Below are 27120 nucleotides of genomic sequence, written 5' to 3'. Positions count from 1 at the left end.
TCCCTCTAGAAGTCAGTCCATATTTTATCATCTCATTAAGATTTTTCTTGACTTCAACATTGAACACTGATCATCAGCAATCATAAAAGACTAAAGGAAACCAAACCAAAAGTTGAAAAACCAATTATTGTAAATTGTCAACTCACAAGTTTCCAAGAGGTTGTGTCTGTACGATCCCCATTGTCCATCCTTGAAAACATTCATAACGAGGTCTTGACTGAAGATTTGTCTTGTGTGTCTGTCCAACTGGCTCAAGTCAAGAGATGAAGACTCTGGGGTTGCATTGAATATACACCTGTAGATTAATCATAGTAATAAAAAATGTAATGGATGTTATACATGTAGTATTAATCCTGAGATAGTAAGTACATGTTTGTATTTGGAAATTGGGATGTCAAGCAACAGTGCTTCCCAAAATATGAGAGATGATTTTCATCAAGGCAAAGGCATCTAACATATGCCATGCTTTCCTGGTATGAGCCATATTGGTTGATTCAGTGAATGGTCAAGAAAAATATTCTGTAATGACAGATTATATTTGTAAAGAGCGAGGGGTGTCAAACCTACCAAATCCTAGAAAATCTTTCTAATCTTGTAGACCTTATAGACCTGCATTTTACTAAATTCGGTCAATAAGATAAGAGTAAAGAGAGATTCTAAAAGCATTATTCAAAATGTGCAATTAAAGCAGAATAGAAGTGCTATGGTCATTTACCTTACTCTTTCACCTCCTTGTTCCTGTTTGAGGCAGTTCGTCATTCCCACAATGCCGCTGTGATAGGCTCTGTCAGAAAGGAGCCAGATGTTCTCTTTTGAAGGCTTTTCCTCATACTCTAACATCTTTTCCTGTAGGTCAGTCACCCAAGAGTAGGTCTCATCATCAATGTTTAATATGAATGGGGATGGGTCATTGGTGATGCTGGTGGCCACCTTGCGGCAGAGGAATAGAGTGGTCAAGAGCCCACTGCTCTTTACCGAAATGACCTCAAAGCCATGATTCTTGAGAGCCAGAATGTACTCCTGTTCAGAGATGACGGTGCGAGAGTCAAAGGGCAAGACATTGACACCAGATGGTGATTGGTTGCAGGTGATGTCATGAAGTAAAACGAACCCATCATCCCTGAGCGCTGCATGGATGTTGGACAATGCATCCTTCAGATTAGAGGTCTGTCTGGTCAGTCCATCTACAAGGATCAGATCAGATCCCATCAGTCCATTTGTGGGTGTTGTTGCAATGTCCCATAGGTGGCTTTTGATGTGCATTGCCTCAAGTTCATCAGAGGCTTCATCCAGCTTCATTTTCTCTGCTTCAGCAATGGAAAAGTCAAGCTCAGTTGTGGGTTGTGAGTGCAGGCAAGAGATGGCTCTTGGGTAGAGCTTGCCTGATAGGGCTCCAATCTCGAGCAGTTTCATCTTCAATGATCTTGTGTTCTCCCAAACAACATCCAAGGCATTCTTGAAGTGCTTCCCTTGAACAAGTCCTCGCATTAGAACATCATCTCTGCAACCCTCTTCAAGAATCTCCAAGACGTCCTTCAAAATGCTATCCTTTGTCTCAAGCTGGACAATCTTCTGTAGTGCCTTCAAGTAACTGTACTCCAGTTTCTCCAAGAATGGCTTCAGCTCATCCTCACTGAAGGTGCAGCAGACATCCTGATTTACATCTCTGAATGGGAATTCAATCCCAGCTGCAACGAACTTCTTCCTGGTCACCTTCAGGACTTTCTGGGCATACCTTCCGCAGACACTGCTATATTCCTTGAGGATGCTATCTTTGGACTGAAGGTTGTCTTCATTATAGGGCACGAAGCTGAAGTCCTCTACAAGAGGGGGTGCATGTTGTGCATGTCTCTTTGGCGCCACTGTGGCATGGAGACCTGAGATTTCCACACCTCCAGCTCTGCAGGTGTCTGTGAATTTGTCAACAGTAACCTTCATCTCTGTTTGAAAAAAAGGAATGGAAATAATTGGATCAGATAAGATGTGACACAAAGTGGCAAAACAAAACTCCAAATATCAGTCCTTATTTCTTTCATGCTTTATTCAAGTTCAGTGGACAGGTATAGGTACTTGTGTCACATAGAAATGAGGAAGAATTGATTTTTCCCTCATTGCAGAGCTTATGTTTTCTATCCCTTCCTGAACACAGAATGACAAGGGGAAAGGTATGTTTCATAATGAAACTGATAAAATTTTTGAGATCATGTGAAGGACATTTGATAATGAAAGAATTTAAGTCTTTCAGGATGCATACATGTCAACATTTCGCAATTAGTTGGGGAAAGTTCCTTCCACATTTAACCTCATAACTTTAACATTAGTTTGATAGAAAGTGAAAAATTTGAATGACTACCTTGCATTTCATCAACTTCCACATCCACAAGGGTGGGGTTGATCAAGATGCGTCTGATGCGGGTTGGTAGGCGGAGACATCGGATTCCTCTCTGACGGTTGAGAATGGTAACTTGGAGCATGGTATCTGTGAAACTCACCCAATTACCGGACCACGCAAGGGTGCCTTCACTTCCTGAAAATGATCAACACAAAAAAATAAAGGTTGGTATTCTCATAGCATTGAACTAAGACCACATTTTTATGGAGTTCCAAGGCTTGCCTAACCTAAACAAGTGATATTGATATGTAGATGCAAACTTATGGAGATATCCATTGAAATGCCATATGGTTTTTAGCAATGTCTATCATGACTCTCCATTTGTTTTATACGGATCGATCTTCATTTAAAATTTACTCTGCAAAGCATCATATAGATTGTGCTTTCTGTGTATTTGCTTTACTTATTCAAACACATTTGCTGAAATGAAATTACTCATCCCTTACTTAGAGAGATTTAATTTTTTTAACTGGACTACTTTGGGCCCATATTCATGAAATCTTGACAAGTCTAGTAATCACCTAATTGAGCACAGTGGTCTACGCAATTAGGGAAAAACTAGACTGTCAGGTTTGATGAATATGGGCCCTGCATGGAACACATATATACTCACCATCATCTTTGACTTTGATGATACCCTGGAACTCTGGACCATACTCATACCCTCTGAGTCTCAACTCCTTGTAGACATCGCCTTTCTCCAAGACAATGGATCCAGCCAAGGCAGAGCCTCCTGCAGGAGCTCTTTCTGCAAGAGGAGAATCCGGGATGAAGATCTTACCAGATACAGCCAGCTGATCTCCGTCGCCTACCTCAAAGGAGTTTGAGCCTGGAGCAATGCGGACCTCCAGGTCGATGGTACCTGTAATAGTAATGAAAACAGCTACATTGTAATTGCCCAGATATCCATATCAGGAGAATGTTTCATGAAGCTGTTTGTAAAGTTAAGCACAACTTTACCCATGATTGGAAATTGGAACATGGTCTTAGGTAATTAGAATCCAGACAAAAACTCCTTGAAAAGCAACATCTATGGTCCATTTTCTCAAAGGATGTGTCATTAAAGGAGAATGAAACCCTTGAAACCAGCTGAATCCATATCAAAGAGAAAAATCAAAGAAACATATTGTTGAAAGTTTGAGGAAGATTGAATGAATAATAAGAAAGTTATGAGCATTTGAATATTGAGATCACTAGTGCCATGTAGATCCTCCCATCGGCAATGCGACCAAGATCTGTGATATCACACACGTACAACTCCCTCCTTACTTTAGTACTTATTTCACTTATATTCTCACTTTTACTAGAGTCTATCACAAGGTGAGGTGTTCTCTTTATGAGATGACGAGTACAGAGGTTTCACAACATTATATCATTGATGAATCGTTTGTCATATGATTAGAATGAGCAAAAAGAGATGTTTTGGGGTATATTTTCAGTGTCCAAATGGGAGAGTTGTACGTATGTGACATCACAGATCTTGGTCGCATTGCCAATGGGAGGATCTCCATAGCATTAGTGATCTCGACATTCAAATACTCATAACTCTTTTATTGCTAGTCCTATTTTACTCAAACTTTTGTTGATCTTATTCTTTGATTTTTCTGCTTTCACAAAAGCTAACTTGCTCCAAGAGTTTCATTCTCCTTTAAAGGGTAATGTATTAACTTCCATATGTATCTTCAAATAATTAGAAAAATGTCTTCCTATACAGGAACTTGACAATATAACACAATAGAATTAGATTCAAACCATCTCATAGTTTTAAACTTTTCAGTGAAATTTAGTATTTTGTTACCAGGGGTACATTTCATAAATCAAATAAGTGATTTCACTAGCTGTTATAAGCTAATGAAAACCTTGCATCTGATTGGCTCAGAGCAAATTAGTCAGGAGAAACAACTGACAAAATGCTTCATGAAAACTCTCCTAATATGAATAGAACAAAAATCCATACCTGTTTTGGGTACAATGGTTGCCTGGTGTATGGTGATGTCTTTGAACTCTACCGGCATAAGATTGGGCATGGTATTCTTCATCCTAGCCAAAGCACGCCAAGCAAGGCACAGATACCCGGTGGCGGGGTACAGTACGCGTCCATCGATGCAATGATCCTTGATGAAACTGTCCTCTGACTCAGGAGACACATCTATTTAGAGGAGGGGGGGGGGGGGTAAAATAGACAATGGAAAACAAATGCATCTTATCATTCCTGAATTCATACTCTAATGATATGAAGAAATCAGGTGTTACTAGTTTTCTTGTTCACAGAATATGATAGATGGATAGACAGATATACCGACAGACGAACAGAAATAGGCATCATGGGGAGATAAATGAATGAAAATACAGGTAGATGGACTGACTGATACAATCAGTGAACTTACAAACATTCTTCATTACAATTCATGCCTCATACTGAGTAATTAAAGTTTTTGAAAAATAATGTAGATAACAGATCTATTAAATCTATCAATGCAAAGATGTTAACAGAAGAACCAGTGAAGATATTTTTGTGAAAATACTTACCGATTGTAAATTTTGTCACAGTTGGGCTGTTACCCCCCTGCTTCAGGAAGTCCTCTACCCTTGGGATATCCCATTCTTGGGAATGATCCCATCTGATGGCAGGAGCGATAGAGGGCGTGCTAACAGATACTGGAAAGTCTACCGCAGGGTACAAGCTCTCCAGATTCACATCGATCCCACAGGTGTAGAGCTTACCAAGGTTTGTGAGGAAGAAATCAAGGTTGTTGGTTTTCTTGCGGTTCATGAGGCTAAGGAACTCAACCTTGCTTGAAAGGGTTCTCTTCAAGATTGCCTATGGTAAGAATATAGACAGAGAGTTGCAAAAGTGACCAGAAATGAGCCAAATTATGAAATGAAGCAATTTTGTCATGATACATGATTTCTTCAGAATTCCTTCTCAAAATGATGAACAGATTCTAAAATGCTAAATTATATTTCATTTAATGGTTAAAGTTGAGCAAACTATCGGAGGTCAGGCACTTGAAATGACAGACATTATAAACTCACAACCATTATCAAGTTTTTGTCCAACAAGCTACTTATTTCATAATGCTGCTGGAAGTGAAAGTGAACATACTTTGAGATGTGCACACATTAATACATTTTGTAAGGTCAGAGATTGCTTTTCTTTCTGGCTGTTACCTGCCAGGTGACCCCTCATATTTACTGCACAAATATGTATATTCTATGGTCAGGTATTACAATCTTATCGCTTTGTTGAAATTAATTTGAATTGAATTAACTGAATGCTTTAGCTGCCTCCCCCTCCCCCAATAAAGAATGGTATGATCTTGAGGTCAAAGGTTAAATGTCATCCTCACCTGCAGCAAACAATGAGGAGCAATCTCAATGGTAACAGCATTGTCTGGAATCTTGGCCAGGCCTTCCCTGAAGAGCACTGGACTGACCAGGTTGTTGACCTGGTAGGCAGCCAACGACATGTCAGAGGGCGGAGGGCAAAGGTCATCTGACGGAGAGGTCATTGAGGTGCTGATCCAGCGGTTGGATGGAGGCCGATGGTTGGTGATGACCTATGAAAGAATAGAATCAAGCATCATAGAATTAACCACACTTCGTTCAAAAAGTTAGTCAGGCAGGAGGACATAACGTATGTACGCACTGAACATTTCGTGCAGCGCATGCCCATATGCCAGCTGTGCAGCAAACTGAAAAGTGCCATCCTACCATACTTCTATCAGCCAGGCGACAAAGTATTGTATTAAGTGCATCTCCCTTCAAGAACCAACTATCTTTGAGGAAGTAAGAAAAAAATCATTGAAATTGATAGCAAATATCAGGAGCAAAGTGAAAAAAAATCAGTGTTAACTTTAGCCAGCCAATCTATGCCTTAAGTGTTGTGGCTTAGTGGATAGGTCTCCAGACTTGAACCTCAAGGCCTGGGGTTCAAATCTCAACAGAGCATTCACATCATTTAGCAAATTATTTATCTAACTTTGCCATGGTCTATCAAAGTGTAGTTAACAAGTACATGGCAGGAAGGAATTCATTGAATGCTCAATCATCTTATCAGTGTAGCAATGCTAAGGCCAAGGCATGAATAGTATCAAATGCTTAGAAACATTGCATTAAGCGCTATATAAATGCTTTATATTAATATCCCTGTCTGATAATTTCTGTTGCACAAAGTTAACTAGCACCCCTTATCATTGTCTAATAATGCTTTTAGTATGTCCACGTTACTCACCCGTTCCAGTGCTTCTAGTAGTATGGGTGCAATCTGTACCATGTGAGGGGAGTGGAAGGCCACGTTGGCACTGTTCACAGACCTAGCAAAGATACCCTCCTCCTGCAGCTCTGCAACAAACTTCTCCACCGATTCTCTGTCTCCTGAGATGGTGACGGTGTCTTCAGCATTGTGACAGGCTGGAACCACTCCAGGAGGAACTCTCTGTTTTGTCTCTTCCCATGTCAAGCCTGTGTGAAAAGATTGTTTACTGATATGGGCCAAGGATTGTTATATCAATAATGATTCTTTTGTATATCTACATATAATCTATCATTGTACCTATAGACTATTGGCCATAAATTCTGATATTTCAATATTCCTTTGTGTGATTGCATTCAATTTTATTCTGGTTTTTAAACCTGTACACACATTTCTATCTTTATGTACATGTAAGTTGTCTGAAGCCCACAAATTGCATCATTGCACCATTGTTGCATGGCATAACCCAGTGGCAAGTAATGTTCTTATTTAACCCTTCTTAGTGAGACAGGAATAGCTTAGTCTGTTGTCTATGTTATTCTAACTTTTTGTTGTGACTTCTTGATAAACTTGAAAAAAAAATCATATATTTACCAATAGCTGCCATTGCCCCTGGAGGAAGCTCAGCCTCCATAACACAGCGCCCTCTCCAGTATGCAGCAAGAACAGTCTCTTCGGCTGTGAGACTCTCGTCTGCATAGCCACAGCCAAGCTCACCAACAGAATGTCCAATCATGCCATCAGGTTCAATTCCAATAGCCTTAAGACAATTGACCAAGGCGACCTGAAAGATAGGAAATGGATGGTGATGGAAATTAGAGAAAATGTATAAAGAAAGGAAAAATAGTTGCTGGTGGCTATAAGAGAGAATTGACTAAGATAATCTAGAATTACGAATGAGAATAATTGTTAATGTTGCAAATATTAATAGAACAAGCTGTAGTGACATTGCAATATTCATCACAATGGTAAATGACTAAGTAATGGCAGCAAATCAGGTTAATAGATTTGATTTCAATTAAAGAACCAAGTAATCCATATTCAAGTGGAGTCCTGACGTGTGTTCCTGTAATTATTATTTCTGTCCTAATTAATTGCAATACGAATGGTTAGTGTAAGGATTCAGATTCTGGGAGGGTTATTGGTTCAGAATGTAAGGTTATTAGCATTACGTAGGCCATGTTTTTAGGTTTTAAATTTTGCTTAAAGAACAACCAAAGCAATTGTAGCCAGAGCGAATGATATGCAATCACTAAAAGAAATATTCAATCACATCTTACATGGATGCTGGCGATGGCTGAAAAGGAGTTGATGGTAGACTGTAGAAGTTCTTCCCTCCCTTCCAGGATGATGCCTTTGAGGTTCATAGATTCATCTTCCTTTTTGAGGACATCATGAAGGTAGTCAATGGTCTCTCTAAAAGGCTCCAGGACCATCAGATCCTTGCCCATACCTGCCCACTGAGAGCCCATGCCTGAAAACACATACCTGACAAACGGAATAGAAACAATAAATGACAAAAACAGCTGTATGTTGAACCTTGATGTTACATGCTCCCGGAATTTGAATTATTTAAACCCGATTTTGATTGTTTTAAAATGATGACTTGGATTACATGTCTTCTAAGAATCAAATCATTGACTACAAACATCTCCTACAGCAAGAAAATTCAGAATTGTCTATCAATGTAATGAATGGAATGCTGAATGATTCTTACCATATGGGTCTCCTTTCTGGTGGTGACACTTGCTTGACCTCTGACCTTTGCTCTGACCCAATCAATGTGTAACCCCTATAAGGCATGCCATTGAGTGGTGCATTCGCAATCTGGTCATACAGACTCTGCAGTTCTACACTCTCCTGGTTCTTCTCAAGGTGGCTGATCTGTTCTTGGACACCTTCTTCAGTGCGGGAAGCACAGAGGACAAGGCGTGGTGTTGACCCTGTCATTTCCACTTTCTTGGACTTTTCGAAGGGTTTCACTATGACATGGACATTGGATCCACCAAACCCAAAGGAGCTGACGCCAACGTAGCCTCCATTATAAGGGGTGGGTTCAGTAACTACCTTCATCCGCCCATCCTTTAATGCAGAGATGTCAGGGTGTGGTTCATTGAAGTGGATGTTGGGTGGGATGATCCCTTTATTGAATGCCCACAGGACCTTGGCGAGAGCAGCAAGACCAGATGTGGGCTCGCTGTGGCCCATGTTGGACTTGACAGAGCCAATCAAGAGTGGCTTACTTGGAGTACGGTCCTGACAGAAGACTGCAGCTATGCCATTAGTCTCTTCAGGATCACCAACCTTGGTTCCTGTGCCATGAGCCTCAAAGTACTCCACTTCATCAATGTTGATCTGCGCCTCACCATACAATTGTCGAAGGAGACTCTGTTGGACATCCCCTGATGGATAGGTCACTCCTACAACAATGAGAACAATATCAATTTTGCATGAATCAATATTGCCATTGCTGCCCAGTTATTTATACTGTATTTTCTATCCATGTCCATTTTAGAGTTTGGAAAGCATCCACTCCATCATCAAGAATGTACAAATTGGTTGCACTGTCTGCATCAGAAAGTCTATACAAGTAAAACATGTGAGTTCATTATTATGGTTTCAACAAGAGATATAAACAAGACTAATTCAATAGCATAGGGGCCCAGTAGGGGCCATCCACTGTGTGACTGACGATCTAGGACAGCCCCATTCAAGAACCAATACAGAACTAATTCAACCTACCTTGTTCTTTGTATCCATCTGTATTGGTGCCAGAGTGAACCAGACTTCCATATGCTCTCTTACAAACTGATTTCCTTGTGATGTACAGTGCCACTATGCCTTCTGATCGACAGTAGCCATTGCCTGTAATGATTAGACAGATGATATTTTAGAAATTATTATGTATGATATTGATTTGGTGAACAGAAATTTACAAGATACATTCTTTCCAAGAACAATCAGAGCTTAGAATTCATTAGATCCTAATTTTTAAAATATGACAGTAAAGAGGTTCAAAGTGGCACTTGTGAGAGAGCAGCATGCTGGTGATTTGCGGTCTGCTGCCCTCCCAGGACCAAAATCCAATTGAAACCAGTTGGATTTCCAACTGGTTTCAATTGGTTTCAATTGGTTTTAACTGGTTTCAATTGGTCTTAACTGGAATTTAATAATTTCCAGTTGAAACCAATTGAAACCAGTTGGGCAACTGGAAATCCTTACTAGAACCAGTTAGGCAACTGGAAATCCTAACTGGAACCAGTTGGGTAACTGGAAATGACTTCCAATTGGAAATGATTTCTAACTGGAACCAGTTGAGTAACTGGAAATCCCAACTGGAACCAGTTGGGCAACTGGGAATCCTAACTGGAACCAGTTGGGTAACTGGAAATGACTTCCAATTGGAAATGATTTTTAATTGGAACCAGTTGAGTAACTGGAAATCCCAACTGGAACCAGTTGGGCAACTGGAAATCCTAACTGGAACCAGTTGGGTAACTGGAAATGACTTCCAATTGGAAATGATTTCTAACTGGAACCAGTTGAGTAACTGGAAATCCTAACTGGAACCAGTTGGGCAACTGGAAATCCTAACTGGAACCAGTTGGGTAACTGGAAATGACTTCCAATTGGAAATGATTTCTAACTGGAACCAGTTGAGTAACTGGAAATCCCAACTGGAACCAGTTGGGCAACTGGAAATCCTAACTGGAACCAGTTGGGTAACTGGAAATGACTTCCACTTGGAAATGATTTCTAACTGGAACCAGTTGAGTAACTGGAAATCCCAACTGGAACCAGTTGGGCAACTGGAAATCCTAACTGGAACTAGTTGGGTAACTGGAAATGATTTCCAATTGGTTTCCAATTGGAAATTTTCCAGTTACCCAACTGGATCCAATTGAAACCAGTTAATTTGCATATTATCTGCCAGTGTGCACAGATTAATGTTTTATGAGATTCATCATCATTAACAATGTATCTATTTTTCTCTTTTCAATTACAAGTACCACACTTTTTAAAGATAAGTATTTAGAATACTTTGCAGTGAAAACCATGTTCATAAATGTTATAGATTATAATTAAAACAGATTAAAGGATAATTAGTACACCACTAACTGTTACCAAATTACATCAAATGAAAATACATATATTTGAAGATCTTCCATATAAATATATGTACATATGAAAGTCTGTATTTTATCAATGCCCTTTACATTGGTATTAATAGACATATAACACTGCTTCTGTGTTGGCATGAGCAATAGTTAGTGCAAATGCTAATTAATTTGTAACTAATTAAGTTCATTCCAACTGGAAGTTCCAATTGGATCCAGTTGGAAACCAATTGGTTTCAACTGGTTCCAGTTGAAACCAGTTGCCTCCAATTGGTTTCAACTGGAACCAATTGAAACCAGTTGCCTCCAATTGGATTCAACTGGTTTTAATAGGGAAATTGGAACAACTGGAACCAATTGACACAAATTGCCAACTGGTTCCAGTTGCTCAATTGGTTTTAACTGGAACCAATTGGCAACTGGTTTTCAATTGGAACCAATTGGTTTTAACTGGAACCAATTGGCAACTGGTTTTCAATTGGAACCAGTTGTTCCAATTTCCCTATTGAAACCAGTTGGCCAACTGGTTTCAATTGGTTTTTCCCTAATTGGTTTTAACTGGATTTTGGTCCTGGGCTGCAAGTGAAAACTTCAGAAGGTTTTAGCAAGTCTCATGCATCCTTCACAGTCATAGGCCTGTAGCATAACCTCCAAAGTGTCAATTTGGACATACATCACTAAAATTATATTGGACATAATTATATTCTATACAAGATATCATAAGATGCAATATGTCAAGGTAATCGATTACTCACCGGAACTGTCAAAAGATTTGGACTGTCCATCTGGCGATAGGACACCAAGCTTAAGAAACTGCACAGAGCTCTGGGGTTTTACCAGAAGGTTGCTAGCTCCTACAATGGCTGCATCACAGTCCCCTCGTCGCATGTCCTGGATGGCATTGTGTAGGGCCATGAAACCTGATGAACATGCTGTATCCACAGAGTAACTTGGACCTGACAACAGAAACAAAACAATTACATGATACATGAAGAGATCGACAGTGAATACGCAAGACGGAAAACTCTTTAAAGTTAAGGTAGCACATTATCAATAGCATTAATTTGACTTATATTTCTGTGCACACGTACCCACGCGTCTCTCGCGAGTCACGTCAACCCCGGTGTTGACTCTCCATACTCCTCAGGTATGTTGAGGCTTAATGATTAAGATCAAGTTCCAGAAAAACAATCCTCTTTGCAGAATTCATTTCTAGCATCTTTTAACAAAATTGGTCTTTTGATTTGACGAAGGGACAATGACCACGATCCTGAAGCAATGCATATACAGTAGTGGAGACCTAGGAAATACCTAACATCACCCATTGATATAAATTGCCAACTGAATACCTTTATGATTCATTATCTAATCCACACAATTTCAATTAAGATCTAGTGAAGACACTACAATTTTACAAATTCCCAGAGATGTTTAAAAATGGGTGATTTTACCAACACATTATATTGATATATATTCTTGTTTATTCATTGAATTAGTTCATTCTATTTAAGCAATCTTGGAGATAAGTGCATGTCTACAGCAATTTTAATTGCTTATGTAATAACGAAGTGATTAAGTGTTAATGTGGAGCATTTGATCAATGAAGAGGCATAGTTCTACAAGCATCGTTGGATTAAAGTAAAGTAACAATCAAGTAGAAGTTGTAGTATTAGTAAATGTGACCAGCCACCCCAAAATCAACAATAAGTCACCAAGGAAAATTATCTGTAAATAGCCAAAATGGTAATTTGGTCATAAAAATTTAAAATCCAAGAAATAAACTTTGAATTTTAAAGTTGTAAAGTGAATAAATAGAAAAGAGATACAAGAGTTTGTCTGGCATCTTTTTTTCCAGACTACTTGGAAGTTTCAGAGAGATTTGTACAGTGTGCACATCTCATTCTTAAGTGAACTTCAGACCTCAAACCTTGCTTTCTCCTTCTTTGGAACTCTCAGTGAATTTCATTTCTATTCAATCAAGTAGTTGTTTGAGTTCTTGCTGATCAATTTTGACAAGTTATACATGTATATCATTTTAAAGCTTAGGATGTGACCTTTCAATTCCAATAAAATTCTTAAAATTCATTTTGGGTGACTTATTCATGGTTTTGGGGTGGCAGGTCACAAAATAGTAGCATTGTACATTGCATACCTCTGAAATCAAAGGAATATGACATCCTGTTAGCCAGCATGGCTCGGTTAGTACCAGTAACACTGTAGCCCACCAATGTGTCGGCATCACTACCAAAAGCCTCGGATGCATCTGCCACACTGCATCCAATATAGACACCGGTCTTGGTCCCACGTATAGACTGCGGATCAATACCTTGATTGAACAAAAAATAAATTAAAGTATTGCCTCTGGATATATAGATGAAACATTAGGAAAATTCTTAAAAACATCATAACCCTCAGGACTACAATCATAAAATGCCAAATCAAAATAAGGATTATGCATATAACTATTATCATCACTACCATCATTATCATCATCGTCATCATCACCATTAACATCACTCTTATATTTTGAATAAATAATTAAGAGCAAATGATAAAAGATCAATCAATGCAACAAGTTAGAAAATAAAATCAAAGGATAAGATACATAACTTAATAAAATATATAATCAAGGAAATTGTATTTTTTCTCGATTCACGCATTGGACTCTTCCTCATTTTATATGTCCTAAATAAAATGTAATGAATGTATGTACTCTGCAGAAGGGGTGCTTTCAGCTCACAGATTTAAAGCATCCTTCTTGAATTCCATCCCTTTGAATAGTGATTTAGACAAGGTAAGTAGATGGGTGCTTCACAAAACTGTTCATAAGTTACAAGCAACTTTAAGAACGACTGGTGACCCTAAATAATCACCAATGGAAATTTAGTGCACATAATTCCCTCAACAATCGATCATCAGTCATTTGTAGAATCGCTCGTAAACTTACAAACAGCTTTATGAAACATCCATCAAGTAACTTACCTCCATCTACAATGGCCTCATAGGCAACCTCCAGGAGGATCCTTAGTTGAGGATCCATGGTGTTAGCTTGTTTGGCGTGAACTCCAAAGTAGGTGGCATCGAAGCGGGATAGATCCTTCAGCTTTCCATTGCGAGGTGGCAGCCCAAACAATCCTAAGAAAAGATACGGGAATCACATGACTTTACCACTGTAAGTGTTATGGATTTTTCACAAAAGGAAAATTAAAGAGCTTTGAGGCTAACTTGCAACTATCTCTAGGGAAAGATTGTTATTCATTATCTATTTTTATTCAAATTCCTTAATCAATTATATTTTTGCAATCACCTTTTAACTAAAAGTTACGCATAGTTTAGAGGTTTACGGGTACACCATAAAATCTCTACAGTACACTTTTCTTCTTTGCCATGGAAACTTCCAGAAGTTACATAACAGTTACATCTAAAAATAAAAAAGATTGGGTCTAGAGATTGAGTGTCTGTAACATTTGAATTATATCATGCAAGTCTGACTACACATTACGCAATGATTACACTAGATAATTGGAGCAATCTGCCTTCACTGAACAGGACAAAAACCAAGAAAACTTTTCAAGAGAAGAAGTAAGATTTCATTTAAATCCATTGGACAGAATGAGGTATTGTCTTTTTTAAGTTGTGAATGATCTCCTAGCAATAGATTGATTTTTACCATTATCTTAGTATTTAGAAGATGTTAATCTCAAGTTGAGTTTTATTTTTTAATTGATTTTTTAGGTTTATTTTCATGACAATGGGCAGTTTCACAAAGCTTAAAAAAAACTTGCTATTATTAGCCTATTAGACTGCAGCATTTGAGTAGCTTACAGGATTAACCTGTCACTTCCCACTGAAAACCAAGCTTTATAAAAGTTGACCCTGTGGTTAACAATGAGAATAAATCCCCAAAGTTGAATCAAACGCTATTCAGTAATTACCTGGTTCCCATCTTCTGTCATCAATTGTCACAAGGTTGTCCTTGTTCATGAGATGCTCCCAGAATTCCTCTAGGTTACCCGACTCCGGGAGACGTCCGGATATGCCGCTGACGACGATGTCATCTTCGTCGATAACTCCCATGGTAGAGAGAGGAACTTTTTACTTCTGTAAGAATTGTAGAAAATATATATTTCAGATATTGTGACATAATGCACCTGTTGAATATTTATGAATATTTATGAATATTTATATGGATACAAAGAGCAGAGCATCAAGAAAGAGAGAGAACAAAGAAATGAAACATGGGATGAGGGGGGGGGTTGAGTGAGTAAAAAAAGAGGAATAGAAAAGAATGTTGAAGTAAAAGGTTTCAGGAACCCATGCAAGTCAAAGGCAGAGTCATCTATATTCAAGCCAAATTGAACATCAATAACTACCATGGTAACATATGATGCCAAATAATAAGCAAGAATCCAAAAATAAGTATCATCGTTTCAGAAGTGACAATAATTGTAATGTTTATGAAAAGGGGTCCACAGTTTGGATGGGCAAGCAGTGGCATAATAAGCTAAAAATTTTGAGGGGGCTAGATATTGCATATTGCATTATTTTTTTTATTTTTTTTGCGAGCGAGTGAAGCAAGCAAGCAAAAATATCAATATATTTTCATTATAAAAATCCAATTTTGAGATCTATAGATTTTGACATACTATTACAATATTCAGAAAATAATAACATATTTCACCCTTCTCTTTCCTCTTTTTTTTTCCTTGGTCGTGATTTTTTTTCTTCTTTTTTTTCTTTTTTTTGGGGGGGGCTCTTGCCCCCCAAGCCCCCCATCTGTACGCCAGTGCGGGCAAGGCCGCTTGAACCCCTATCATCTGGCTATATCCCAATAACTGTTTCTTTATCTCTCTTACAGTCCATCTTAATTGTTCATACAAATACAACATCATTGTATTGTTCATGTTATTATCATTTTACATTTAATATGACAATGAAATCATTGACACAAGTCAAACATTTCATTATCTCAACAGATGAAAACATATTAACATTTGGTATAATGGTACTGTAAGTGTAAATACTCAAGTCAAGATAAGATGAAATATATTCCCTCATAAATTTACTTGTCTGTGTGAAAAGTATTATAACAATGCTAATGGTATCACCCGGGGATATCACTAAGCAGGATTGGTCTTCTTCTGTTTTGTCTCAAAACCTGCCCTTTGCACAACATATGTGAAACAGAACAGACAGATAAATGATTTGTAGAATATGCAATGTAGGTTCAATCAATCGGTTAAGTCAATAAAAAAGATACATGTAAACAAGAAATCTCACTCTTTAATCAGACGATCGAGTGTTTGCACAATTCATAGGTTTGCCGTTTGTCTACCTAGCTATATGCCGCTATCTTTGGAATATGATTGCAATATTTACCAAACTGTTTCTACGATAAGCATTCAATAAAAGTCAGCATAAACTGCAAATTTCAAATTCTACCAAGTAGAAATGGATATAGATCTAAAGTCTAGTGCAATAATTATTATGACAATCTAACGTTGATGACATTTGCCAGTTATTGGTTGCATGTGAATGGTGATCACCCCCCCCCCCCTTGTTCTTTTCAGAAGAGAATGAAAAAAAATGCTTGCACTTAAAGCAAAATCTAAACCACCAGAGAGGACCATTCTACAGCCACATCCATCATCCACTGAACACTGTCCACACTCGCAAAATTAGCCCATTATATCACACTACAAGTACCGTGCAGAATCGGCCGGACACAATCCTCCTTCCCGCTGGAATATCAAAAAATTGATACGGACAGTGGAGTCTGGACATGACGATTTTGCAACAAATGCATATAATGTGAAGCTGATTTTTTTCTTTCCTTGGTCGTGATAAAATAAATATGTTCATGCTCACCTATCATGGCTGACATAGTTAATGGCAATCTCACTTTAATTATGCCGAATTGGCATTATCTCGAAAAAGGAAACCAGCACTTGCTGTTATTTTTGTTAATTCACTCAAGTTAACTTTAGTTGATAACTGATACGTTCGTCGTTCTTTTAGATGTGGTATATATTACTCCTTAATTATTAAACCTCTCTAAAATGGAATAAAGGCTACACGCTGCGAAGGGGCTGCGAACACTCAGTCCCGCACTCAGTATTTATTCATTTGTTTATTTATTCATTTATTTATTCATTTATTTATTCATCTATTTATTTATTCATTTATTTATTTATGTATTTTTTTTTTTTTCTTTGTTTCTTTCTTTATTTCTTTCTTTCTTTCTTTATTTATTTATTCATTAATTGATTCACTTATTTATTTATTTTTTCATTTATTTATTCATTTACTTATTTATTTATTTATTATTTATTTATTTCATTTCTTTCTTTTATTTATCTATCTGTTTATTCATCTATATATTTATATATTTTCAAAATCTCTGCGGTTTGGTAATTGGTGTGAATATAGTCTGTTCCTGATGATGAGCTGTGAAAAAGGATCTCCCAATAATCTACATGTATGAAGACATGCAGGGAGTGAGCGATTGAGAAAAAAAGTGCCACGTCCTTCATGAAAATAAGATTTTGCCAAAGATCACGGTATCAATGAAATAATTTCATTCCTAAAAATCTTCAGTTTGTTATATTTCGTATCACATTATTTGCCTTTGATTGTCACTAAATCATTAGTGTTTTTTTTCACCAAGGCCATGCAGTCACAAATTACAAATTTTCCGAATAGCAATTAACGCTTGTCGGTTGGTGTATACACAGGGAGATAAAGATATTTCCCTTGTCTGATGAGGCAAGCCTTGCACGATCTAGACCAAAAACAGACTTTAATTTCGGCGACTAATTCGACTTCGAAAAGGCATGTACTTAATCTGTTTTTGGCTTTTAATACTTGCTGAGGAACTTAATTTTCCTGTTAATTTCATTTTGTTTTAATGGAACATTTTCAAGTGCTTCAGGCTGTACAGCATATTCTATTTCTATTCACTATCCCTTTCATAAATCATCACATAGTATAAAAGCGTGGATTCGTCCATATTTTGTTCAGTACGTGAACTTTTATTTGATTAAATTTATGGAAATTTGATCATTTTACATAATGGATGTAACAAAATCTCTAATAAACAATGAGTGAGTGCAGTCATCATATCTTACATAAGGATGTAGATTGTATGAAAATGTAACCTTTTTTATTTCATATCGTATTTTGGTAACACCTAATTTTTTTATAATTCAGTTTGTTTTATTTATCAATAACACATCGGGAATAACTTACCAAATATCCATCTCATTTCCTTGAAACTGAAAGTGAATATTATCCCAGTCTCAAAATTTACTGAATATTGGTGCCCCTCCTAAAAATGAATTGCTTGTGTTGCAGGTTTGCACACGTCATTTTCGTTCGGAAATAAATGGGTAAAGTAAAGTACTAAATAAATACCTAAGCCGATTTGGGTGGGATTTGCTTAACAGTTTACGAAATAAATCGATGAGTAAAAACCGTGGATGTAATATTCTTGCGTCTGCAGGTCCGGATGCGTGGTCGTGGAGTTCGCGGATTTACAAGTTGATCAGCTGTTCGGAGCATGCGGCGGAGGTGTGTCAGAATGGGGTGATTTCATTGGTTAATATCTCACCATCCTCTGTAGCTTAGGAGGTGTGTCAGAATAGCGCGTCGTGATTGGTCGATTGCGATCGCACTCTTAACATTGGTTTGTCGTGCGATTTGATGATGCAAAATCACAGATGAGTAATTTTTTTCAAAAACAATAAAGTCGTAGGTCGTAAATGGCGATAGAGGCATTCCCATTCATCATAATCTTGCATTTATAAACATGTAAGTAAAATGCATTAATTATGTATCCATTCCAATCAAGGTATCAATTTCTTGGTAAAATTGGAAAAGAAAATGAGTGCTGGCCTGAAATCATTTCTTATTATCTGTTGTTCAGTTATTAACTTAAAGCGGGAAAGGGTGATACGGTACATATGAGGCTAGAATCGGAAGGTAAAAACTGAAATCGAAAATGCTGTGAATATGTAACAAGCGTGGTATAAACCCTTTACTTAAAAAAAAGAAGAAGAAGCAAGAAAAGATCGATTTTCCGGCGATATTTTTCGCTGGAATTCCTCTGATATCTATGAGCTATTAAGAAGGAAAAAACATGTTTAATGGGAAATGAAGAAAACAACAAAGATCTAATGAAAATGGAGAGGTTAAACTAAACTAGATTAAAAATAAACCATGAATGGTTCATATATGCATGCCAAACCCCATCACCCCTGGATTATATACATTAGAATTAAAAATATCCCTATAAGGATATGCCGTGTACACAAATAACAGGCCACTCAAACAAAGTAATAATTAAAACAAGAGGTAGAAATAACGTGTCTATGGCTATGACAATTAAATTCTTACCGGGAAGGAGCAGAAGGTAGATCAGAAGAAGCACAGCTTTCTCTTTCCTTGTCGACAAAATTGATAGTAGGAGATGATGTCCATATACCGAGAAGAGATCATAAAACACGAAACATCGTAAATTTCGTCGATAGATATTTTGATCCTATCTTCTCACCTGTTTGTTGGGCCTACTTCTAAAGAGATGTGAGCTGAGACGAAGCCCACACCCAACATTTATAGCTCTGTCATAATCTCAGAACTTGATTAATAATTCCACGTCACCCTCCCCCTCCCCCCCCCCCCCCCCCCTCCCATTGCCGGCTCCATTGTCTGTCACCGGCACAATCCTCTTTCTCTAACTCTCCTGCTTTGCATTCGTAAAATATGAGCATGGAGCTAGGTTCTACCTCCATGACCATGGTACGGTATGAGAGCAACCGGCATCGCACGATAACGTTGCCGGTGTGACCCGCTTTGACCCTGAAAACATCCACATTGCTCACACGTGCCTCGCCATTCTCATTGACCAATCATCGCACTGTATACCGACGTCGCCCATCTAATTTGCATACGTAAACTAAAAAGTTTGTTGACATCGCCTCACCAGACAAGACTCTTATCAGGAAGGATGTTGGAAACAATAGAAACTGTAAGGGATCAGCGTTGTGGGAATCACGCTTCACTTGAAGAAAGCTTGCATGCATGATCTAATCATCTCCCTTTTATACATTAGCCCATCGAGCAAAATATTCTGTTATCGGGTCTGTGTTTCAAATGTTAATAGTATTCCATGGCAAAATGTTTTTTTTTCCTTCACAGTCGAAGCATGATGTGGGAGCGTGGACCGAGGATAGACTGACCTGGGATGCCTAAATAGTATGCATATATTCACATTCCATTTTAAAGGGGAAGTTCACCCCGGGGAAGTTTAATCCGACGAAAAGTTTATTGTAAAAATAGCAGAAAAAATATTAGCGAAGATTTGAGGAAAATCCATCAAAGAATACAAAAGTTATTATAGTTTTAATTATTTGATTTGTGACGTCATATGCGAGCAGCTTTCCTACAGATCGTAATGGTGAAAAAAAATGAAATGTCATTTATTCAGAAAATCGAAAAAGTTTATTAATGTACCTTCAATATATCAATACACAAAGGAATTTAAAACATCCGCTCCTAAAAAGAAAATAAAAATAAGTCATCACTAACCATTAAAAATTCAATTTATGCATTTTATACTACATAACATACGGGGCAACTGCTCGTTTATGACGTCACAAAAAAAATGAAATTCCAATAACACCTTACTGTCTTAATCTTTAACGATGTTTCTTCAAACCTTCATCAATATTTTTGATTTTTTTTTCTGCTATTTTACAACACAGTTTTCGTCAGGGTGAACTTCCCTTTAACATAACAAAATTTATGTCAGAATTCCTGGTCCTTCAAACGAACGCCTTGGCAATGCGGTTGAATACAAATCATGGAAAAGTTCACTATCACACTCGAATTTCAGGCCTCTGTATAATCTAGTATAATTCTAAGTACCACATCATGAAAGAGATGAGAGCTCAATTAACTCATGTATTCAGTGGCGTAATGAGCAAAAAAATAAATTTGAGGGGGCTAGATATGGCGTATCGGGCAATATTTATGAAATGTTGAGAGCGAGCAAAAATGTCGACAATTTCTATTGCAAAAATCAAAATTTTCGATAGATTTTGACATAATTTATATGAATATAATTATATATAATATTTTGAAATAATATCATATTTCACCCTTCTCTCTTTTCCTTCCTTTTTTTTCTTGGTCGTGATTATTTTCATATTTTTTGGGGGGTGTCCCTAAGCCCTCCATCTGTACGCCACTGCATTAATAAGCATTTTGTGCTTAATAGGCAACTTCCGTATAATTATCGTAATCAGTATAGTACCAGGGAGTTAACTGTACATAAATTGGCATAGATTTTACAAGCCATAGAGCGAAATGAGAGAAGAAAGTTGCCCTTCTCATGGGGTAAAACATAATTTCGTAAAGGTCATCTCGGTCACCAAATTTGTTTACTTTCCGAAACTAGAAAGCTGTATGTTACATTTTTATGAAGTAGGTTGACATTGAGTCTACGAGTGAGCCGCGAGGAAAGACAAAAATGCAACGTATAAGTAAATTTGGTTGCTATTTTATAATCCAAATTATCTACAATATATTTGGGTACCATGGTTCCCTAGTCCGTTTTCTTCCGTGTCCTTGTATGGAGGGAGAGCGCAGCGAGCGAGGAAAAACACAAAAGATGCGTAAATTAATTAGCAAATGGTCCTGTAATTTTTTTTCTTTACAAAATTGTTATTTTTTCCTACCCATTTTATCTTTCAAAATGAAATCTCATTGGAAACCTTGATTGCCGTTCGAAGCCTTTTGGATTCTACCAGTGATCGAGCGACGGGGGCAACGGGCCGTTGATAAATAAAAGTCTACTGATTTTTTTACATCTCTCTGACAGAACAAGCGAACTTGCTGCTTGGGATAACTTTCTTTCTGGATCTATTAAAATTTCATATCCCGAAAAACCAGTGTTTCTTCATTATGCTGTAATACTATAATCGACATACACATTTTCTTCAACATTGTTCATTGCTATACACCTGACATGGAATCATGCCTGCTTATCGTGAAACCAAGTTTATGACGTCATTTCTAACCAATGAATTCATTCGTTGATTGTGTCCTTATTGACAAAAGGGATCGGGTCTTTATCAAGAAAGCACATTTTCAAACGTGTTCCTCTGTATATGTCAATATTGGAAGAAAGAAAAAAAAATCAACGTACAGAAATATCTTTTCTTTATCGCTTGCATGTTCTTTCATGAAGACATTGACATAATAATGGTTCACCAGAAATCCTTTGAAGGTTGAATTCTATCATTTTTTTAAGGGTTCAAGCCTCCTCAATTCAAACAATAAAAAATTATAATCATAAAATTTTAGCCCCAATAGAAATAATGAGAGTAAACAAAATTTTGTATCTCAGACATATCCCATGAAAGACTTGCTTTTGGCAATGAACCTTTAATACTTGATACTGATAAAAAGCAAAAGAATAATAGAAAAATAAATGCTGAATGAAAATTCGGCAATTTTCAAAACGAAATAAATGACATGTTAAAGCCGAGTTGTTTAATTTTTTATGCGAGTTGTACTCGTAATAATTATATTATGTCATATATTCGTCTTATAAATTGTAGGAAGTCCTAAAGACTGGAGTTTTAAACTATAACAAAACTAGGAACTATGTACATGTGGATTAAATCAACAGTGCGAGCGCGAAGCGCGAGCTGAAATTTTTGACCAAATTGACCTGAAATGAGCCATTTTGAGGACTTTTGTCGGTTTTAATGGTTTTTCCCTTTTATACACTCTTTGATTTAAATTCTCATTTCTTTTGTCTATATGTTCTCCGATTACTTTACATCATAAACCAGGATCAAGAATACTATATGATTCCTAATTAATTAACATTATACAGAATAAGTTTTACGAAAATTCCGGCTCCTCCAATGAATCACTGAAAGGGCCGGGCGTTTAAGGTTTCACAAACAAATCGATGTATGTTGATTTTAAATAATCTTCTGGACATCACCTTGGGCAATGTGGACACTGCCTCGAGGCCAGACGAAGACCAAACAGAATCGACATGATCTAAGTATAGCCTTTGGCTTTAGTCAGTGTCGTACGCAGGTATATTGTAGCAGGGGTATAGGGGAGGGGACAAGAACATTATTATTTTTTTTGGTGGGGGTAATTTTTTTTAGAAGAATAAAATTGTTCTGAAAAGGGGGTCCAGAAAATTATGGGACATCAACATCCTCCCCGATGCATCCTTTCATCGTTTCAATTATTATCATGTTATGCAGGGGAAACTGCAGAGTTGATGTCACTTTAAGGCCATTATTATCTCTCAGAAATGTCAACGATGCAGTCATTCTCTTTACAATGAAACAATAGCATTTTTATCTTGAATCCCGCATGTTCAATGTCGATGTGCTGACAGCCTGACTCAATGTTCACAAAAAACACGCACTCAATCTGTGACTGCATTATCTGTTTTATTTATTGAGAATAGAACAACATAATCAACTGCATTATCTTTACAATGTGCACCCCGCTCAAAAAGATCTACTCACATTTGAATAGCTACTGGATGGCACTATATGGATTTTTTTAAGTGGACTATATAGGCGTATAGAATCTTGTCAAAATGAATGGATAATACAATTTTAGTGACAAGATGTCCACGTGATAAGAACTTGTTTTATATATATATAATATATATATATATATATATATATATATATATATATATATATATATATGAAGAGCTCACTTGCAAAAGGGCTTGGGTCCATTTTTTATCAAATTTGATTTTTTTTTTGCCTCATTGTATAGATTTTTAGTAGCTCCATAAGATGATACCAAAGAAAAGTTGAAATTCCCATTAAAAAGTGATCTAAAAATCCCTTTTTTTCAAAAGAGGTTAGGTCCATTTCAGTTTGGTTGCAAAAGGGGTTTTATATATATATATATATATATTGTAAAGAAATGGATGAAGAGAACAATGGTAGGCGTAGCTTAAATCAAGGTTCCCAGAGCTATCTACCCTTTGGAAAAATTGGTGATGCCGAAAAAATGTCTCTGCCGGGAATCGAACCCGGGCCCCCAGCTTTGAACGCCGGTGCCTTAACCACTAGACCACAAAGACGGGTTAGTGGCTAGGGCGACCCCGATCCGATTGACCGTCAGATAGACAAATTTTCGACAATATACCAATTATAATTTCCTTTGTCGGGTGAAGGTGGGTTTCGAACAATGACAAGCCGCCATGCTTCAGCTGGATCAAAGCCATTGCTTTGATACAGTACACGTAGGGGGAACGTATACAAATGTGTAAAGTTATACATGTACAACAGCTTTGGCAACTCTTTTTATTTAAATATTGTAAAGAAATGGATGAAGAGAACAATGGTAGGCGTAGCTTAAATCAAGGTTCCCAGAGCTATCTACCCTTTGGAAAAATTGGTGATGCCGAAAAAATGTCTCTGCCGGGAATCGAACCCGGGCCCCCAGCTTTGAACGCCGGTGCCTTAACCACTAGACCACAGAGACGGGTTAGTGGCTATAGGGCGACCCCGATCCGATTGACCGTCAGATCGGATCGGGGTCGCCCTAGCCACTAACCCGTCTCTGTGGTCTAGTGGTTAAGGCACCGGCGTTCAAAGCTGGGGGCCCGGGTTCGATTCCCGGCAGAGACATTTTTTCGGCATCACCAATTTTTCCAAAGGGTAGATAGCTCTGGGAACCTTGATTTAAGCTACGCCTACCATTGTTCTCTTCATCCATTTCTTTACAATATTTAAATAAAAAGAGTTGCCAAAGCTGTTGTACATGTATAACTTTACACATTTATATATATATATATATATATATATATATATATAAATAGTCTGCTTCGGCATAACGGGAATAAAATAATCACAAAAGGTTTAGTAAATGCCGTAGAAATAAAATCGTAGATTTTAAAAGGAGCATAGCTCTCAAAAAATGAAAGGTAAAGTCACACTCTTCGTCAGTGCCCATGATGTGACAAAAAAGATAATTCAAAATCCGTTTCTGAAACAGTCGTGAACAGAATATATATATATATATTTATATGAACAGGATGAGTTTCTAATCTAACCAATTGATGCGAGCATGAAGCGCGAGATGATTTTTTTTTTATTCTTATTTAAAATTTGGACATTCGAGTAAGCTTTTTTAGTAATCATAAACAGCATGAGTATCTCACAAAACATTTTATGCGAGCGCGAAGTGCGAGATGAATTTTGTTTATCTTTCGACCCAAAGTTGGACATTCTGAGCACTTTATCTAACCATGAACAGGGTCGTTACACTACTAAGCAACTGATGCGAGCGCGAAGAGCGAGATGAAAATTTTGATATTCTGACCCAAAATTTGGACTTTCTAAGCACTTTTGGTAATCATGAACAGGATGGCCATCTAACTATAAAACTTAGTTTAGAATTATCAAATTGTGTCATTTGGATGACAGAAAACTGAGAGCATTTTGTTTTGTTCACGGGGTAAGTCTAAACATTATAGATGATTTTAATATATACTATAATAATCAATTAATTAAGAGACAGAATTCCGTGAAGTATTTAGGCCTGATATTAAATAGTGATCTCTCATGTATACATCAATGATTGACTCTATTGTAAAAAAAGAGCTAATGCTCGCCCGAAATTTCTGTACCGGTACCAAAATTGCATGAATACGAAATCCAGACGCATTTTAAGTTTTTCATTAATACAGTGTTTATTTGATTATGATAATGCAGCATGGTACTGCAGTCTTGGAAAGGTTTATCAAAAAAAATTATAATAATTCAAAATAAGATTGTTAGCTTTATTAATTGCTTACACCCAAGGACACAATCATGTTGGAAAGAATGAATTGAAAAAGCTGGCCTTCTTTGCATAGACCTGAGGTCGCAACAACTTATATACTTCACCATGTTTTCAGTGTTTATAAAATTTTCAATTCAAACGAATATCATTACATATCATTTTTTTTTACTCGGTCATCTAGTATTCAAGGGCATGAAGCAAGAAATAGTCAATTTAACTTTGTTGTACCTATGAGAAAGGGTCAAATTGGAAGCACATTTTATTATAAAGGTATATACAACTTTGGAATTCCCTTCCTAATCAGACCTTTTCACATTTTAAAAGAGTATTATATATTGAAGCAACATTTAAAAAATGTCCCCACTCTGTAATGTTAATTATTCTTTCTAATTTCATTTGAATCGTGTATTCTTATTTATAACTATGTAGTTATGATCTATTTAATCAAATCGTTTTTATAATTTTTTCATCATCTTTTGTTGATTGCATGAAGTTTGATGTCAAACTTATTTGTCTTTATTTTTTTATATAAAAAAAGTTTTACGATCCATAAAAGCGGAATATTATTATAATTTTTATTCTTATATAACTATATGGAGTTATGATCTTTTAATCAACTTGTTTTAAAAATTAGTTTAATCAACTTTTGTTGATTTCTTGAAAGTTTTGATGTCACACATTTGTTTCTGTCTTTTTACATATTAAGTTTTACAATTCATCTTGTTAATTTAGTGGTCTAGACTTAATTAATGTAGTTCATAGATTTTTTATAGGTGTTTTTCATAAATGTACTAAATTACTTAATATGTTAGGACCCTTTGGAAATAAGCCATCTCGGCTTTCATGGGCTATCCTGTCAAGGTATTTTTTATATACTTCACAACATTCATGTAATTGTTATATTTTACCTGCATGACAAATAAAATCAATCAATCAAGCATTTGATATACGAACAAACATGAGTTTGGCGCCCCCATGTGAAACATGAATTTGGCGCCCCTCCCCTCCTCCCCGGTCAAACATCAGATTGGAGACCCATGCAAGGGTCGAATATGAATTTGGCACCCCCTTCCCTAGGTTGAACATGAATTTGGCGCCCCAGAGCAGACATCAAATTGGCGCCCCTATAATGTCGAACATCAATTCGGCGCCCCCCCTTCTCTCTTTTTTTGTTTCCTTCTCTCTTTCTTTCCCCTAGTTTTCTTTTCTTCTTTCCCTCCTTTTTCTCCCCCTTTTCTTTCCCTCTCATTTCTTCCTCTTTTTGGCGCCACCAATACCAACTTAAGTGAAAAATAGGGCCCATATTGCAAGCTATTGAAAAACAACTGGTATCAATAATTCATCGGTTTTTCCCGTATTGTGTTTGGAATTTTCGAAGAATATTTAACAAACGGCAAAGTGTATGTAATAATACTAAAATGAATTGAGTAAAATGTCGTCAACATGTTTGCCTCTAAAAATAGTGATACCATTTACAACTTTATTTTTACTCGCTGTGATTAATTATTGATCTC

At 37.0% G+C, this 27120-nt stretch overlaps 1 protein-coding gene across 2 annotated transcripts in view; it reads right to left on the bottom strand.

Annotated features, from left to right (window-relative positions):
• The window catches only part of LOC129269475 (fatty acid synthase-like), a 37419-nt gene extending 17892 nt beyond the window's left edge, over window positions 1–19527 (bottom strand). Inside the window, exons 1-17 of one of the 2 annotated variants that reach the window (XM_054906978.2) lie at window positions 19160–19527; window positions 14701–14866; window positions 13748–13900; window positions 12918–13091; window positions 11521–11721; window positions 9390–9512; window positions 8365–9067; window positions 7928–8135; window positions 7242–7431; window positions 6627–6856; window positions 5743–5952; window positions 4922–5213; window positions 4350–4541; window positions 3006–3254; window positions 2354–2527; window positions 716–1940; window positions 147–295 (exon numbers count right to left, since the gene is read on the bottom strand). In XM_054906978.2, coding sequence (XP_054762953.2) covers window positions 147–295; window positions 716–1940; window positions 2354–2527; window positions 3006–3254; window positions 4350–4541; window positions 4922–5213; window positions 5743–5952; window positions 6627–6856; window positions 7242–7431; window positions 7928–8135; window positions 8365–9067; window positions 9390–9512; window positions 11521–11721; window positions 12918–13091; window positions 13748–13900; window positions 14701–14842 — 4615 coding nt within the window. In that variant the 5' untranslated portion in view covers window positions 14843–14866; window positions 19160–19527. Of the gene's footprint in view, window positions 1–146; window positions 296–715; window positions 1941–2353; window positions 2528–3005; window positions 3255–4349; window positions 4542–4921; window positions 5214–5742; window positions 5953–6626; window positions 6857–7241; window positions 7432–7927; window positions 8136–8364; window positions 9068–9389; window positions 9513–11520; window positions 11722–12917; window positions 13092–13747; window positions 13901–14700; window positions 14867–16633; window positions 16653–19159 lie in introns of those variants that run through there. The other variant, XM_064105821.1, reaches the window with a different exon arrangement.
• Between the last annotated feature and the right edge of the window lie 7593 nt (window positions 19528–27120).

This window comes from Lytechinus pictus, chromosome 10, assembly GCF_037042905.1.
Source record: "Lytechinus pictus isolate F3 Inbred chromosome 10, Lp3.0, whole genome shotgun sequence".
NCBI lineage: Eukaryota > Metazoa > Echinodermata > Echinoidea > Temnopleuroida > Toxopneustidae > Lytechinus > Lytechinus pictus.
This window is presented reverse-complemented; position numbering and strand designations above follow the sequence as displayed.